The sequence below is a fragment of the Camellia sinensis genome, chromosome 9 (assembly GCF_055761805.1).
Source record: "Camellia sinensis isolate YWXY chromosome 9, ASM5576180v1, whole genome shotgun sequence".
Taxonomy (NCBI): Eukaryota; Viridiplantae; Streptophyta; class Magnoliopsida; order Ericales; family Theaceae; genus Camellia; species Camellia sinensis.
The window spans coordinates 93,479,552-93,497,189 of record NC_138969.1 but is presented as its reverse complement, the minus strand read 5'-3'; the positions used below and the strand labels follow the sequence as shown (position 1 = coordinate 93,497,189).

Below are 17,638 nucleotides of genomic sequence, written 5' to 3'. Positions count from 1 at the left end.
GTGAGCAGTTGTTTGCTCACCCGTCCCTTAAACGTACTGTAGAAATTTAATGTATAAAGAGAAATGATTGTATTATTGATTGATATTTGTAATTGATATTCTGTCTATTACAAATGGTTCCTTATATAGATGTAGGTGTAGTGGATGGTGTGTAGTGGATGTTGATAGTGGGTTTAGTGGAGTAGGTGAGGTGGTAGTGGTGTAGTGGGTTAGGTTTAGTGGGTTAGGTTTAGTGGGTGAAGTAGGTGATAGGTTTTAACAGCCCCCCGCAAACTCAAGGGGGATAGGAACTAACCAACTTGAGTTTGGAGAAAGTAACAAAACAAGAAAATACATAAAAAATAAAAGAGGATAGGAGACACTGTATGGTCGTGTCAGACCGTTGTAGAAGACCGATGTAGAAGACACTGGCTCGTGTCGGACCGATGTAGAAGACAGTTTATGGGGTCATGTCGGACCGTTGTAACAGACACTGTTGTGACAGTTGTTGTGACAGTTTACGGAGTCTTGCTGGACCCTTGTAGAAACTAACCGGAATCAATGTCGGGACAGTTTACAGAGTCTTGTCGGACCTTTTGAAGGAGCGAACCGGAATCAATGTCGGGATAGTTTACTGAGTCTTGTCGGACCCTTGAAGGAGCTAACCGGAATCAATGTCGGGACAGTTTACAGAGTCTTGTCGGACCCCTGAAGGAGCTAACCGGAATCAGTGTCGGGACAGTTTACAGAGTCTTGTCGGACCCTTAAAAAGTCGCACCCTCAAAAGGTGTGCCCAATCTTTCAAAAGGCGTGCCATCAAAAGGCGTGCCCAATCCATAAAAAGGCGTGCCATCAAAAGACGTGCCATCAAAAGGCGCGCCAGACACGCGGCGATGCACGTGACCGACAGAACGCGTGTCGGCTTCTTCGTCAGGGTCTTTATAAACCGAAGCGGAGGCTGAGGCTTGGAAGCATAACAAACCAGTTAAAACCTCTGCATTCTCAGAGAGCTTGTCTCGAAGAGCTGCAAATCTTAAAACACTCTGTAACCAACCCTGTCTGACAGTACCAATCGGTAATCGCTGCTTCTCTGAAACACTTAGCAACCCAAAAACATGGCCTCTTCTTCCCGTCCAGCTACCCAGAACATGGCCTCTTCTTCCCGTTCAGCTACCCAGAATATGGCCTCTTCGTCCCGTGGTCTGCTCACTCTCTTTCCCGACCTCAATGAGTCAACAAGAGAGAGAACTGGTGCGGTGGCCAGTGAACCTCAACCAAACACCTCTGTGTTTGCTCCGTTGAACTTTCCGATGCGGTCGGTGGAGCAAAAAATGGCGGTGCAAACCGATATTGAGGCCAATCAGTATACTCTGAAGTCATGTGTGGAAACCATGACTGCGGTCACAAACTTGTCGCACCGGCTGCAGAGCAGGACAAATGAGGTGCAACAGTTAAACTCCCAACTGGCTCTGCTCCAACGCATGTATAAGGATGCGCGAGCAGAGATAAGTGTGCTAAAGGCAGAAAACAAGGAGCTGAAGCGGAAGGCCACCGTGATGTTCCGATTTGGAGGTCCACCATATGCTGTAGTGGAGGAGCAGGGTGGAGTGATCGTGCCCAGTGGAGTGGGAAACACGGAGGCAACACCGGCAAGGGCCGCCCAGGACGGAGGCAAGAAGAAAAGACCGGCGGCTGAGTAGAGAAGAAAAATCCCACTGTGGGTGTGGTAGTTTTGTTTTTGTTTTTGTTTTTTTTTTTTTTTTTTTTTTTTTTTTTGATGTAAAAGTGTGATCGGGGTTGATCCCCTGATATGAATAAAATGACAAGGTTGTGGAATGTTGTTGGTGTTATTTTGTGGTATTGTTTTGTTTAATAAGAAAAATAAAATAAAAGAAAATAATGGATAAAGAAAATAGAAAAAAATATTTGTGGATGGGTGATAAGAAAAACAGCAGTGTGATTTTTTTTTTTTTTTTTATTTTTTTTGGTGGAATATAAAATAAATAATAATAAGAAAATGGAAAACGGGTGATGCTTACTAACAAGGGATAGGGAAAATATATTATAATAAAATATATATATATATATATTAAAATAAAAGAAAAGGGTGAAAGAACGTGGATGGAATAAATTAAGAGAAATGAGAGATATGATGAAAGTGGGTTTGATAGTGGGAAAAGATGAGAGAGAGGGAGATAGAGTGGGTGCATGATGATGATGTTGGGTCCATGGAGAGAGAGAGAGGGATGTCCAAGAAGCTTGTGCTTTTGACAGTTACACATTACCCAAGCTGTATGTGAAGATGCATGTTACTGTCTTACACTTCTGCAGGCTTGGTATTCTTTGTGGGGCACTTGCAACACGTGACATTGAAAATTGTATTCGAAAATGATGACATCTCCAACATGAAACGTCTTGGAAGCAGCCCAGGCCTTGTAATCAATATTCCCAATGATGGTTCAACCGGCGGAGTCCCCAACCTTGTACACTGCTGCCATTGAAACCTTCAAGCCAGCAAACATGGCTACCAACAACAGAGCCACAGCTCTACACCCCACACCCAAATCCATGGCTAAGAGAGAGAGAGCAAATCGGGAAAAAAAACAGCAGTGACGAGCAGAAAAACAGCGCCAGAAACGCCAACGACGACGACGAGTAAGAGTACAACCACGGATATATGAGAGGTGAGGTGAACGGCGATAGAGGCTAGACGATGATGCGGGTGCCGCCGCCGACATAGCGGAGGAGGGGTGTAAGAAAATGTTGGAGCCTGTGCTTTATGCTAAGGAGAGATGAGAAGGTGAATGTTGAAGAAGTCAAGGTATGTGTAGAAAATAAGCGGAATAGGTTGAGGTCCGGCGGGCGGCCAAGGCGAGGTTGCCGCCCGCCGGTGAAGCGAGAAATACCAAGGTCTTAAACTTGCTCTGATACCATGTAGAAATTTAATGTATAAAGAGAAATGATTGTATTATTGATTGATATTTGTAATTGATATTCTGTCTATTACAAATGGTTCCTTATATAGATGTAGGTGTAGTGGATGGTGTGTAGTGGATGTTGATAGTGGGTTTAGTGGAGTAGGTGAGGTGGTAGTGGTGTAGTGGGTTAGGTTTAGTGGGTTAGGTTTAGTGGGTGAAGTAGGTGATAGGTTTTAACACGTACTAACATGTGCCCATTGGTGTGAGTGCCAAACGGGCTATTCATTGTTTACTTTCGAGCATATTAGTGTAGACTTTCAAATACTTGGGCTTGCGCCTTATTTATTTTGAATGTATTTCATTGTAATTCATTCCATAATCTATAATTTAAATGTTGTATTTCATAATTTGTATTATAAAGTACATACTTTCATTTATATTGGGATGTGTGCCGTGTGAGGTTGAGTCATTGCATTGAGAGAACTTTCCATTTTAGGATAAAAATGTGATTTCTCTAAAAACTATAAATTCGGGTACATTTTCTAATATTATTCATTCAAAGACCTTCAGGCACGTTTTACGAAACAAACCTAATTTTTAGAATTGAGAGAAGTTGGCTAAGGAATGCAATTTTGAGAATGAACAAAGTAATAAGGGTAAATTACATTGACACCCCTGAGGTTTTTATTTAATACAAATCTCCCCTCACATTCAAAAAATTACACTTAACCCCCCTGTCAGATTAAAATGACATATTTGCCCCTTGGCCTTTAAACATATAAAATAATAAAACAATATTGATATTTTGTTCATGTCATTTCAAGAGAAATAACAATCATCTTCTTTGGTTTAACTTACACAAAAAATTAATTTTTGTATTTTTCGTGTTTTTTGTTGTTACTGAATTTTTTTTTTAAATACATTAAGCAGTTTTTTTATTTTTTAGATATACCTAATCTAGATATACTTAAGAAGTACAATATTTTGTGATTTTTTTTTTTTTTAAATTCATTAAATACAAAAATTCAGTAATACTGCAATAAATGTGAATGACGGTGTTTACTAATACTGTAATAAATGTGGGTGAATAGACGAGAAAGAAAAATGATGGCGGAAATAAAAATGAAAAATTCTATTGATATATAAAAATTTATACAAAAAATATCATAAAAATGTTGTAATAGTGATGCTATAAATATAAATCATGTTTATGAGTGTTTTGTTTTAAAGTGAAAGACCACCATTAAACCACATCATTGTGTTTGAAAATTTTATATAAAATTTATGTTTATATATCATCACTCAATAAGAATATGTTCAGATATAATTTAATGATAGAAAGTTGTAAAATGTAGTCATGATGATAGGAAGAAGAAATGGTAGGAAAAAAGGGCAAAACGGTCATTTAGAAAAAATTTAGGGCATGATGCCCTCAATCCAAGGGGCTATTTGTAATGAGATTACAAACCTCAGGGAGGGAAATGTAATTTTTCAAATGTGAGGCGGAATCTGTATTAAACAGAAACCTCAAGGGGTGTCTGTGTAATTTAACCAAGTAATAAAGGGAGTTTTTACTTCAAAATATCACGCTTAGATTAATTAGTTTCCGCCTAATTGATCTTTAAAAATCGGACCGTGACATTTGCCTTGCTTTTCGCCCAACAAATAATTCTCTCATCTTAGCTTATCATCTATAATTTTTAACTCTACAAAATTATACAATCATTCTACTAATTCAAATGTTTTGGATAGTCTACGCGCACGTGCACACACACATATATATACATATTCATTTATATTTATATATGTATATATGTTGAATATGATTTGCATATGACACTGGTTGTTAATGCGTGGTGGTGATGGTGGTGGTGGTGGTGATGGCGGTGGTGGTGTTACGAGAGAGATCAATTCCAAAACAGTGATATTGGGTTGGCCGACTGAGTTTAGAGAGAGAAAGGGAAGGGGAATGTTTGGTTGCAAAGATAAGCATTTTTATTGGATGTTTTAATTAGGGTTATTTGGCTACAAAGATAAGAAAAGAGGTAAAAGGAGGAGGTGACAATGTAAATTACATTTTTCATCAAATGTCCATTACCAGCATCTCTAACATGGGAGGGCATTTTAATTGCACAAACCACAAGGGAGGTTCCAGTAATAGCCAGAAACCTCAAGGGAGATCCATGTATTATCCAAAACTTAAATTATCAACAAAGGGATCTTTTTAACTTCATGTTTTCAATCTTATTACCAAGTCAAAATTAATAAAAGAACAAATTAAATCACAGATGAAATGTATGTAAATAAACGCTTAAATATAATTACGTTATACTTTGGATTTGTTAAGCAAATTAAGGTATCTGCAACCCCAGTAAACACAAAAGCAATTATGTGCAACAAAAATGCACACAAATGTGGACATTTATGCTTCTATTTTCATTTCAAGTCTCTAACCCAGGTTGTTATTGAAGCCATCAATACCAATTTATCACACATATCACAGTTATATCTTGGTAGCAAGTGTGAGTTCTAAATGATCAGCTGATGTGGTAGGGGAATGATAAGCATATCAGTCAGAAAGTAGTTCAAGAGGTTACCTATCCATTGCCTCTTGAGAAAGGTAAATGGGAGTGGGAGCAATGTCATTTGTAGGGCTAAATGGTTGCACAAGACGAATATCATCCAGACCAAGAACTGCATCAGCATGTTCGTGAGTCAAAACAATCTGCAGTTTACACAAGCATTAATTCATCACACTCTTGATTTCAAGTATCAAGAGAAGTCACAGATGTTATTCACAGACAATTTTGCACAACACAAAACCAAAAAAAGATCAATTATGAAGTAATTCTCTCAATTCTACTAATCTATATAAGACACTTATATCACCAGCTTAATGTCATTTAATGCTTTTACTTTTCACATCAAATTATTTTTACTGGGTCAGCCTTTTCTAAGCACCTTAGTTCAAATGCCAATATCCAAAGAGAGTTCATTTTGACTCCATGACAGATTGATGAAATTTCCGAATTGTTAGAGCTCACATCAAATGTCTGTACTAGTTCTCGGTTTTATCGAAAAGGAAAAAGAAAAGGAAACCAAGAAGGAGAAAAAGAAAAGGCACCAAATTGACGTTCTTAGAGATATAACTGCACGAGGCAGCAGAGCAAGACAGAGAACTTCTGCATTATAAAATAAATGAAAAGGGTTTTGAACAACATTTAACCAAAAAAACATCCGACATAATGATGTAGGACAGTTTGGAGACCTTTTTTTTTTTTGAACAACTTGGAGACCTTGGACTTAAGCCTTCTAACTGGTTTTTGTGGTGAAATAGGGTTGCAAAAAGCTAGTAAGTTTGGGGTTGAGGTTAGCTCCATTCGGTTCAATTTTTGAATCAATTTTTCAAAACCCAAAACCCAAAATTTGTCTAGTTTAGGGTTTTTGAAATCTCACTCTAAAATCCAAAACATGTTTGGTTTAGGGTTTTTGAAAACTCATTCCAAAACCCAAAACCTATTTGGTTTAGGGTTTTCACAAAATCGATTTTGTTTGGTTTTTCACAAATTGGCGAAATAATTTTTTATGTTTTGGATGTATATGATCTAGATAGACTTAAATAGTAAACAAAATGTGAAGAACACAAAAACAAATTTAATAAATACATAAAACTTTAAAATTGTATTAATTTTTAAATTGAGTCAATTTTTATTTTTATATATTTCTCATTATTCGGTAATTTAAAAAAAATACATTTAAATGTGAAACGTCTTAAATGTATGTAGATTGAGTGGATATAAAACCAAAAAAGAAGTGTCAAAATTTTTAAAACGTTCATAAAAAATAAAAAATATGGAATGAAACTTTGCCCTATAAATTAGATTAGATGCATCTAAAAAGTAAATTTAGATTAGGTATATGAAAGAAGTGAACAAATTTGATTATAACATTGCAAAAAAGTTTTGACTACAAGATCCAAAAAAAACTCAAAAACTAGTTTTGAAAACTAATAAAACAAGTTTTGAATTTTCAAATTTCTAAAAAACTATTTTCAAAATATACAACTCAAAACTAGTTTGAAAACTCACAACCAAACAGGTTTCAAATTTTCAAAACTCTTTTGAAAACTAATTCCAAAACTAAACTAAACGCACTAAAAGGTCTAAAATAGGCTCAATGTAGAATGTGTTTTTTTAAAGAATTGGTGCTGGAGACAGCAACAATTGCAATGGTATTCTGGTGGGCAACAAAAGCCAAAACATAGGGGGAAAAGGATTAGGAGTAATTTAGGCTTCACATCTTTTGATAGGGTTATCGAAATTGGGCTGCTTTGGGGATATGAGCAATCACCTACTTGTTGTCTTGTGAAAAGAAGAATATGTAAAAAGGAAAAGGAACTTTTCGTCCTTGAAGGGTTAGAAAAATTCATATAAACACAATTACCAATTCTCTATTAAACTCAACTTCATTATATAGAAAATTACACGTATATTTATAAGCTGATGGATTTATTCTAATACTACTAGGATTATGAATCGATAATAAAAGACTAAGAGACTGTGCGTACAGAATATTTTAGGCCACTAAAGACCATTTGAAAAACCTGAAAAAATAACTTGACCGGTAATATCATCCATAGGCCATTCGACAATCTATGGCCAGAAAAACTTATAACTATCAAATAACCATGACCACCAAAATATAATACAAGGTAAATAACACTGACCACCCCTATGGTATATAGCACTCCTGTGGCTTCAAAAATTACAAGGACTTCCCTGTCAGGGAATTGTCGGCAAACAACTGTAACAGAAAAAGCTAAATAATCTTTCTACTCTTCATGTCTCAGGTCAAAAAGTCAACAAACACCATTCTTTTTCTTTTTCTTTTTCTTTTGCTTCTTCTCTACAACAGCATCACCACCATTAACTTCATGTGCAATGTACAATTTGATTGTGTAAGGCTAGTATAGTGCTTTTGGTGGCATGATGCTATGTTACATGGACTCAAGTACAAGTATTTGGTGCAGATTTGTCCAGGCATTAGAACTTCATAAACCTAAATCTTAGGATATTAGGATATGTATCCAAAAGTTGGATATGGGTATGGGGATGTGTCATGGACACATATATTGCATATTGTATAATATTATTAGATAATATGTTTTAAATTATGTAGAAATGTTCTCAAAATTAAATAGGATTTAAGACATTGCTTTTGCTAATTCGAATTGAATGATGATATAAAATTGATCTATTTGCGACATCATATCCATAGTTAGCGCATTCATCATAGTTAGCAGCTCCAACTCCGTATCATGGTCACGATCGATATCATCACTAGAAAAAATCTTTTATGATAAAAAAAATTCATTCATTTCAGTTACTTCACAAAAGGAAAAAAAAAAAAATCAGAGATCTATTGAATTTCAAGTATTTAGTTTTACCAATAAGATACTATTACTTCCCATTCTACTTCTAATTGACCATGAACTAGATCTAAATCATTCTCAACGAGTCCATAAAAAGTGTTCCCATTGTTTTCATTGGGTCTGAGTAGAGACCAAGACAAAAACTGTTTCAAGCATCAACAAAACCGGAAGTGCCCCTTGTTTCAAAAAGAGGAGGACGAGGATAGCAAGTTACAAATTATGTCACGATAGGAGAGTGCTTTCGCCATTGGTGTGCTTGGTAGTTTCCTTTCATTCTTGCGAACGTACTCCCTAGGCAAGATACATTACCCTTTAGCTACAACACTGCACGGGTCGATATGCAGAGCGTCTAGTAGCCATCGTTCAAGGCTAGGACTACTGGGGTATGTAATCCCATTTGCTCCTTCCCAAGGACAAATTCTTACATGCTACTCACCCGTTGACCGTAGATCATTACCAACAGAGGACCAGACAGCTGATATCAAAATTCCAAATTCAAAATTCAGTGATCAATCAAATATTGCAAAGCCCCGGTATTTATTATTGATTAGAATTGAACCATAATGAAATTCTGGTCTATACCAGCACCATAATATCAAACTAAACAAGTCCGAACTAATTGAATATTTGTATCAAAAGCTCCCCGAATTGGTCTGCCATTTCCACAAAGGATAGTTTGATAACCTGCTATTAATTCTTCTTTAGCGAAAATGTGCAAAAGCTCTATTTGCTTCTATTTATCTCTCATCTATGTGAGAAGCTAGAAATATTACTTTACTAGCAAATGTAAGTTTCTTCTTCTTCTTCAAACATTGTAAACAATTAAAGGATCCAAGTGTCTAAGTTGGTACAAGTGTTGGACAAATATCCCTCACCCTTATCCTTGTCATGTTTAGCGGATACAAGTACTTCAGGATAAATGGAAGACACCATGTAACATAGGTGTGATGTTAAAAATAAACATAAAGTTTTTTGCTTAGGAGAAGAAAATGTATGTTAAAAAATAAAAATAAAGTTTTTGTTTAGGAGAAGAAAATGTAACGTATGGATTCATAATATGTAGCATATAACAATGTGTGCACCCACCATATAGGAGGTGGGAACTACTTCACACTAAATGTATTAAATTTGTCTTATGAAGAATACTGAACTACTTTAAGAACTTTTACAATTTTGATGAAGTTCTCTATGTGATGAACAAAGAAGATTAACTTAATAAGTTCTACTCAGACACAGCATACATAAGAAAATCACTCAAGTTTAATGACATATAACACACTCAGAATTTGAAGACAAGTTGGTTACACATAAGAGAAGCTAGTAGATATTACCACATGCTTCTTGTTGCATCTCAATCGATTAGTGGATAAGGTTTTTACGCAGGCTGGTCATCTAAATTACATAGATGAATTAAGTAACATTTCATCAAAATTCAGGGTTTCATTGACATGAGATTTCCATGATCAGTACTTCCTTAAGCTGAAGAATGGTAGTGAGGAATGCGTGACGACTTGTTCCTTGTTTTAAATTTGATTTATGCAACATCAACTTAATTCGTCGCAAAATCTTCTAGAACATCACTTCTCATCATCATTAGCAAAGATGCGAAGGAGAAAAGAGGAAGAAGAAATTGAGGACTGGTATCTAGATTGATCAAAAGGCCCAAGACTGTAATGCCAACGCATGATCTGACTACCTCACTAATTTTTTTTTCCCTACAATGGCAAAGGTATACATTTTTTTCCTTTTTCAACCCAACAAAACCATAAGTTTAGAGATTATGCATGATGTAGTGCATAACATCATCTCTAACCCTTCTTCTCTGTTTTTAACATCATCAAAATTGTTTTCCCTACAACAAAAAGTGAACTCAATTTGTATTTCCCTAGCAAGAGATGATGCCAGTAAATCAAGAAATAAGACCTAAGTAGCACAAACACGGAAATGCCAACATGGTGATTTTAAAAAATTGCAGGACACAATACATCTAGGACACGATAAAAATTTATATTTTTATAAATTTATTATATATCAAACACATTAATAGTTTATTCAAAGGTAAACAAAAAAACACAACATAACACTAATTAAAACTTAAAAGCCGTATATTCCATAACTTTAACTTCAAGATATTATTCATTTAACAAATTTTTTTTTTTTTTGTTTTTTTGATTGGCACTGAAGTATCCGGATCAAAGCCGGACTAATCTCTAGGAGTGCACAAGCCCTCAGAAAGGAGTTTCTCACAAGTGCACCACGATCAAGGTTTCAAAAAACGGTTGCGGTCGTCATAATAGTTGCGGTGGCGTGATTGCGGTTGCGGGGTGTAAAACCCATAGCGTAACAGTTGCGGTAACCGGAACCGTGAATTTTTAAATTTTTTACACAATTTGAAAAAAAATTACCAACACGCATATTTCTTTCTTCAAAATCATATTTATAAGGGTTTAAAATATATTTTGATTAATTTTTGTTAATTTTTAAGTATGATCCAGTATATTTCATATTTTTAAATCACTATAAAAGGAGTTTTTTTATATTTTATTTCAATAGTTAATGACTTTAAGAATAATTGATTTTAAATGTTGTAAAATTATTTTTGACCAATATCTAAACTAACTAAATAAAAAATATTTATAATTATTAAATGAAATGATTATAAAAAAAAATGTGTCATAAACAAAAAATATTTTTGAGTTGATATTTTTTTTTCAGAAGACATTTTTTCAAACAACACTTTATAGCTAACTAAATAAAATTATTTACTATTAAGTAATAAATGAAATGATTATAAAAATAAAAATTGTGCCATAAACAAAAATTATTTTTGAGCTACTGATTCTTATTTAAAGACATTTTTTAGACAACACATTAAGGTAGCAAAATAAAAAATATTTACAATTAAATATTAAATAAAACGATTATAAAAATAAATATAACCACTATTTATATATTTTTTTATTTTACATGCTAATGTAATAAAATAAAATAAAATAAATTCATTCAAGGTTTTTTCGTTGGACTTGGATGACATGAGTATTCATTTTTTTTTTTTGTAAGATTTTTTTTTCTTTGGAAAGGAAGCTATTCAGAATATTGTAACGGTGTGCAATGGGCCGTTACGGTACCGCTACAATAGTTACATAACACCGAAACGGCCTTACACATGTGAATTTCCATCACACCGCAAAAGCAGGTGTAACGGGTAGTGTTTACTACCACAACCGTTACGTAACGGCCACAACCATTACGTAACACCGCTTTTTAAAACCTTGACCACAATTAATTCAAGGATTTTTCCTCAGTCCGATGGCCCCAAGAAATTGTTAACACCTAAGAGGTTTCGATCCCTAAACCTTAGAGAGCACACCCTAAAATGCAAGGCCTTGCACCAAGCCAACCACCTGGGGTTTATCATTGACGTAGCAACTGTAATCTAAACAAAAGAATGCAAAACAATTGTAGAATATAAAAATACAAATGATGTATTCAACTTATAAATGTTTCAAAATACATTTAGAGTGAATAATTGCATTCTAAAGAATACAAAACATTGTTACGATGAGAAGATTCATCCCATAAGTCGTGTTTGAAAGGTTTAAGAAGTATCACGTTGTTTGCCGAACTAGATTAGCTGGGATTATGAGGACAGTGAGATTGAGTGAGGGGATTAGCAGTGTAATGGTATTGGGCTGGAGTTGTAAGATAAATTGTATTTATTTATGCACTATTGTAGTGATATTAGTTAGTTGGGATTAAATATATGAAATTACGTAAATACCCTCATTATATAAAATATGACTTTGTTGTTTTGGTAAAGTGGAGGGCAAAGTAGTATTTTCACCCACAATCCCATGGGATTGGATTATCAATACCACCTCCCCCATGGGATTACTAATCCCCTCATTGGAGGGTATTCATAGTCTCATGAGACTATCAATCCCATGGCATTTTTCCCAAACAAACATAAAACTTGTGGAACCCAAAGACCACTAATCCAATCGCCCTCTCCAAATTTCTAAACAAACATGGTGTTCGAGAAGTGTCTGTCTGTAAGGTTTTACGTTTTTAATTAAGACACAAAGAAGTGTCAAACATGCATCTTAGGAGTGTCCAAATAGTGTCGAGTCTGACACCACATGCCTCCTCCATAGAAGTGCATGCTTCTTAAGATAAAACAATAGTTCCCAAATATTTTCTTTTCTTTTCTTTTCTCTTTTTTTTTTTTTTTTTTTGGATGAGTTATCATAGTTCCCAAATCTAACAGTGGAATACATATTAAATGCGTGTGTATGTAGGTCATCTTACGGTTTGAAAAGGCTCATTCATTTAGAATTATACATGTTGTAACAAAAAGCACATAAAGAAGTAAACTCACAGAATCCACCCGAGGTATCTTGTGGAAAGTAAACCACCGAAGCACTTGTTCTCTAAACGTCTTTCCAACATCTATCAATATATAACTGTGTTCACCATCACTACGGCAATAATCAATGAGAAGAGATGTGTTGCACCTACACATTCATAAACCATTAGGCTCAGACCTCCATTTTACAGCTATAAGAACTCAATGGATCAATGACAATAAAAATAAAATACAAAAATAATACAAGCAAAGTGATTGCCAAAGTTGTTTCCATGTTCAAGATTCTTTCAAGTGGCAATGCCAAATGGGGTGCTTCCAGCTACCAAATAAAATATGAAAGGCTCTGTTTGGGAAGAGGGTTGGAGATTAAAATAGTCAAGAAAGACAAAATAGACTAAAATAGTTAATAAGACAAAATGTTACGTCCAAACTATAATCATTTCATTTTTTTGTCATAACCATCAAATCAACTATATAAAAATAAAAAAATAAAAAAATAAAAAAAACAACTTTCTTCTCAAACATAACTTTTTTAAGCCTAAAATAGTCAAACAGCCAAAAATCCAACTAAAATACCCTAGTTCCCAAAACAGGGCCTAAATAAAGAAAAAATAAATACACTCCCACAATGGGTCATCACATATACTGATGAAATCTATGTAAACCCGTCATTTACAATCTATATGTGCAATTTGCAAACCTAAAAAATGTTAATTTTACTCAAATTTAATTCCAAAGAAGCAACAATTAACCATGAAAACATCCAATTGAAGCCAAAAAACACCCATTCAACAAAATCTAAAAACAAGACCATAATAAATAAACGCTACATTCACAGATCCATGTCTGACTTTATAAATTGGCCACAACTCCAACAGAATTCAATTTTAAAAAAAAAAAAATCATGAGATTAATCTGATAACCTGTAGTTAGGGTTGCGGTCAGGAGGGAGAGAAAATGACTGGAAGCAAACTTGGCAGGGAGGATCGGAGGGCTGGATCAAGCACACTGCATTCGGGACAGCGCTCGAACAACCTGTGCCTAGGAATATCAAAGCGGATCGGGCTTCCGCATGGCCGTTCTCCACGACATTGCCGGAGATTTTTTCCATTTTCCGATGTCTCCGAAGAAGAGAGAGAGGAGCGAATGAGGGAGCAAGTGTTGTACAAGGTACACGGTTTTGGCGGTTGGTGTTTTGCACACATGGTTCGTGTCCAACGCTTGCGATTTTTTTTCCTTCTTAACTTTTCGTACCAAGAAAAACAGAGATTAATTTTGCGGAAATATCACTTCAATACTATTTTAACAAATAATTACAAATCAGTCATAAATTTATAACTATCAGTAATTACAAATCAGGTAGCTACTTTTCTCTCTCCTCAAGACATTCAAAATATTCTCAATATTCATATGAGCTATGTTAGAAATTTTAAATATTATCAAATTTTCTATCAAACCTCACGGGCTGGTCCTATGGACCGGTCTTATTACCTAGCAGGTCCTATTCAAAAAAATCAAACAGTATTTTTCATTTTTACCCATAAACTCAGCACTGCAAATTTATCACTAGTTTAAACAGCTTTATCACTGGTATCACTGATTTAAACAAATTTATCACTGGTTTAAACAAATTTATCATTGATTTATCACTAATTTAAACAAATTTATCACTAGTTTAAATTTATCACATTCTTGTCCACAGCTTGGTAACTTTTGCTATTTTTCTCAAACCGTCGTTGAAGTCTCAACAATGGCGATGGCAGGTTTACAGAGACTCACATCCCAATTATATCGAAACTTGTTGGACAATCTTCACTGTATTTAAATAAATTAAATTTTGTTGTATACTTAACAACAACTATAATATAAAAGAAATAAAAGAAAAAAGAGAATTTGTTTGATTACAAAAAATCAAACTAGAAATAAACACAAATAAATAAAAACATATTTTATTTTGTTACAAAAACAAAATTAAAATCTGATTTAAATAAATAATAAAACTCCGAAAATAAATAAATAACTTACTTGATTATTCTTGAAAAATAATGTGATCAAGTCCAGTGTTCGACACTGTGTCCTTAAGACAGATTCGTCCTCTCCACGGTACTTTCAGAATATGGACGTCTATCTCCCAAGATAAAATGATCAATCAACGGAAAATAGCAGCACTACAAATTTTTCGTACGACGAACACACTAAGTATTTATACTCTCTCTTACAAGAAAATAATGCGGCAATATGAAGAAAATAAATGTAGAATTATTTTGGACGAAATCAGTGCAAGAATCATCAAATGAGAGCTATCTATTTATAGATGGATTGGTGGCTTTTCAATTTGAATCCAATAGGTAGCAATCTGTTTTGAATAGATACAGTACCTGTTCGGCACTGTTTAAACAGGTTCAAACTGTTCGGTTTTGAATTTTGAACAAAAACCGAATCTGTTGCACAGGTTTCGGACAGATAAATTCTGTACAGGAAAATTGGACATATTTGAATTAATCTGTACAAAATTTGAAGAAGTGCAAAATAACTTGATTTCAAACATAATTTATTTACCAAAAATTCAAATATTTTTTGCCCAAAAAGATTAGTATTGTGCTGGACAAGCCCAACCCAACAACACACCACGCACCCGCGCCCAGCCCAGTCCGACCGGACGGACGGCGGCGTGCACGTGTGGTGATTTTTGGGTTTAATGGGTCTAGCCCATTTTGGCCATAACCTCTTCCTTCTACAAATTTGGGGTGCCCCTTAGGGCCCTCCCCAAGTTATAATTCCAAGCTATATAAACCCATTCAAAACTTCCCACCAGACCAATGTGGGACAAGCTAATTTCCAAACCTTAAGAAATTTCTACCAAGAACTCCATTTCCATGGAGTACACTTTAGCTTTAATTTCTCATTCACTTGATAATGGTTTTGAGCAACCAAATATACCACGTGAATCACAACGCGACATAGAACGCGTTTCCACTTTGACCCGCGAAAATCGACGCACGGGGCCTACCTAAAAAATAGACCAAACTTAGGAAAAAATTCTGGTTTTACCCAAAATTTTTCCAACCTTTTCTAACAATCCCCCACATGAATGGAATTTGATGACAATGGAAATGCAACAATATGCAGACTTTATCGAAAGAGTATAAGTCGAAAATATCTTGCATCAGCATAGGTAGCTTTCGGCCTTGAACCTTCCCTAGTGATAACCTATCGGACTTACTAGCTAACCTATGCACGGGATGCCTTGAATTGTTTAGCTGTTTGTGTAAGCCAAGACAATAGATTTCACACAAAATATCTTCTAACACATCGTGGTTCTCATTGTTGTGTTCATTTTGGCCTTGAACGCTTCTGATTTTCATGAGTGTTTCTAGAGAATTTAGCCTCTTCCTTCTCATAAAACCGGCCCCAGTTCAACACCCATATAGGTGATTCTTATTGTGAGTATCTCCTTATACTCGTCTTGATTTTTATGCCTAAATCAAGATATAAGTAATCATTAAAAGCAAAGCTTATCCTTATACCCCTGCAGACAACACATGTTGCAGATATCACTCTCACCATAGGAATGGGTAGGGAATTTTAATCCCTTGGTGATTTCTGGCGAGCCACACATAACTTAGTTGTCCCTTTGAACTTAGTTCTTGGAATCTCCAGTTATATAAGTAGGGTTACCATTATGATGACTCTTATGTAATAGGCTTTAATCCCATCCCCTTCGATGAACTATACACTTGCTCTTTTGTCAAACATTTTGTTAACGGATCCGCAATATTCTCTTTAGATTTTATATAATCTATTGAGATTATTCCATTTTGACAACAATTGCCTTACGGTATTATGTCGACGATGAATATGTCGTGACTTACTGTTATACATATGATTTTGTGCCCTGCCTATTGCAAATTCACTATCACAATGAATGCAAATAGCTGGCACAGGTTTTGGCCACATTGGAATGTCTTCTAAGAAATGACGAAGCCATTCTGCCTCTTCTCCTATTTTGTCTAAAGCAATGAACTTGGATTCTATTGTGGATCGTGCGATGCATGTTTGTTTCATAGATTTCCAAGAAGCAGCAGCGTCTCCCAGAGTAAAGACATATCCACTTGTGGATTTTGAATCTTTAGTATCCAATATCCAATTTGCATCACAATAACTTTCGAGTACTGCTGGATATCGAGTAAAATTCAAACCATGATCACAGGTGAATCTTAGATATCTAAGAACCTGAATGATCGCCTTCCAATGGTTTTCTCCGGAGTTACTTGTGTACCTACTTAATTTATTGATAGCATAAGTTATATTAGGACGAGTACAATTCATTAGGTACATTAAGCTTCCAATGATTTGGGAGTATTTTAACTGAGACACCGCATCACCTTTATTTTTCAATAAATAAAGACTAATGTCTACAGGTGTTCTTGCTACATTCATATCATCCTTGATAAATTTACTAAGAATTTTCTCAATATAATGTGATTGAGATAATGCATATCCGTCAGATGTTTTGATAATTTTCATTCCTAAGATAACATTTGCAACCCCCATATCTTTCATATCAAATCTTTTGTTAAGCATTTGCTTAGTTGATTTGACCATGTTTTGACTGCTTCTAATGATAAGTATGTCATCTATATAAAGACAAACTATGACATATTCTTGGTTAGTGTTTTTAACATAGACGCATTTGTCACATTCATTTATCTTAAACCCATTAGTAAGCATTGCATGATCAAATTTTTCATGCCATTGCTTAGGTGCTTGTTTTAATCCATAAAGAGATTTTACAAGCCGACAAACTTTCTTTTCTTACCCCAGTACTACACACCCTTCGGGTTGCTCCAAATAGATCTCTTCATTTAGATCACCGTTTAAGAAAGCTGTTTTAACATCCATTTGATATATTTCTATATTAAACAACGCTGCTATGGTAATAAG

At 34.9% G+C, this 17,638-nt stretch overlaps 1 protein-coding gene across 2 annotated transcripts in view; it reads right to left on the bottom strand.

Moving 5' to 3' along the window:
* LOC114291961 (Metallo-hydrolase/oxidoreductase superfamily protein) overlaps nt 1-17,638 on the bottom strand; it is a 46,001-nt gene that overhangs the window by 11,210 nt on the left and 17,153 nt on the right. The window contains exons 2-4 of one of the 2 annotated variants that reach the window (XM_028235844.2): nt 13,618-13,938; nt 12,707-12,842; nt 5,495-5,622 (exon numbers count right to left, since the gene is read on the bottom strand). In XM_028235844.2, coding sequence (XP_028091645.2) covers nt 5,495-5,622; nt 12,707-12,842; nt 13,618-13,805 — 452 coding nt within the window. In that variant the 5' untranslated portion in view covers nt 13,806-13,938. The remainder of the gene's footprint in view (nt 1-5,494; nt 5,623-12,706; nt 12,843-13,617; nt 13,939-17,638) is intronic. The other variant, XM_082887301.1, reaches the window with a different exon arrangement.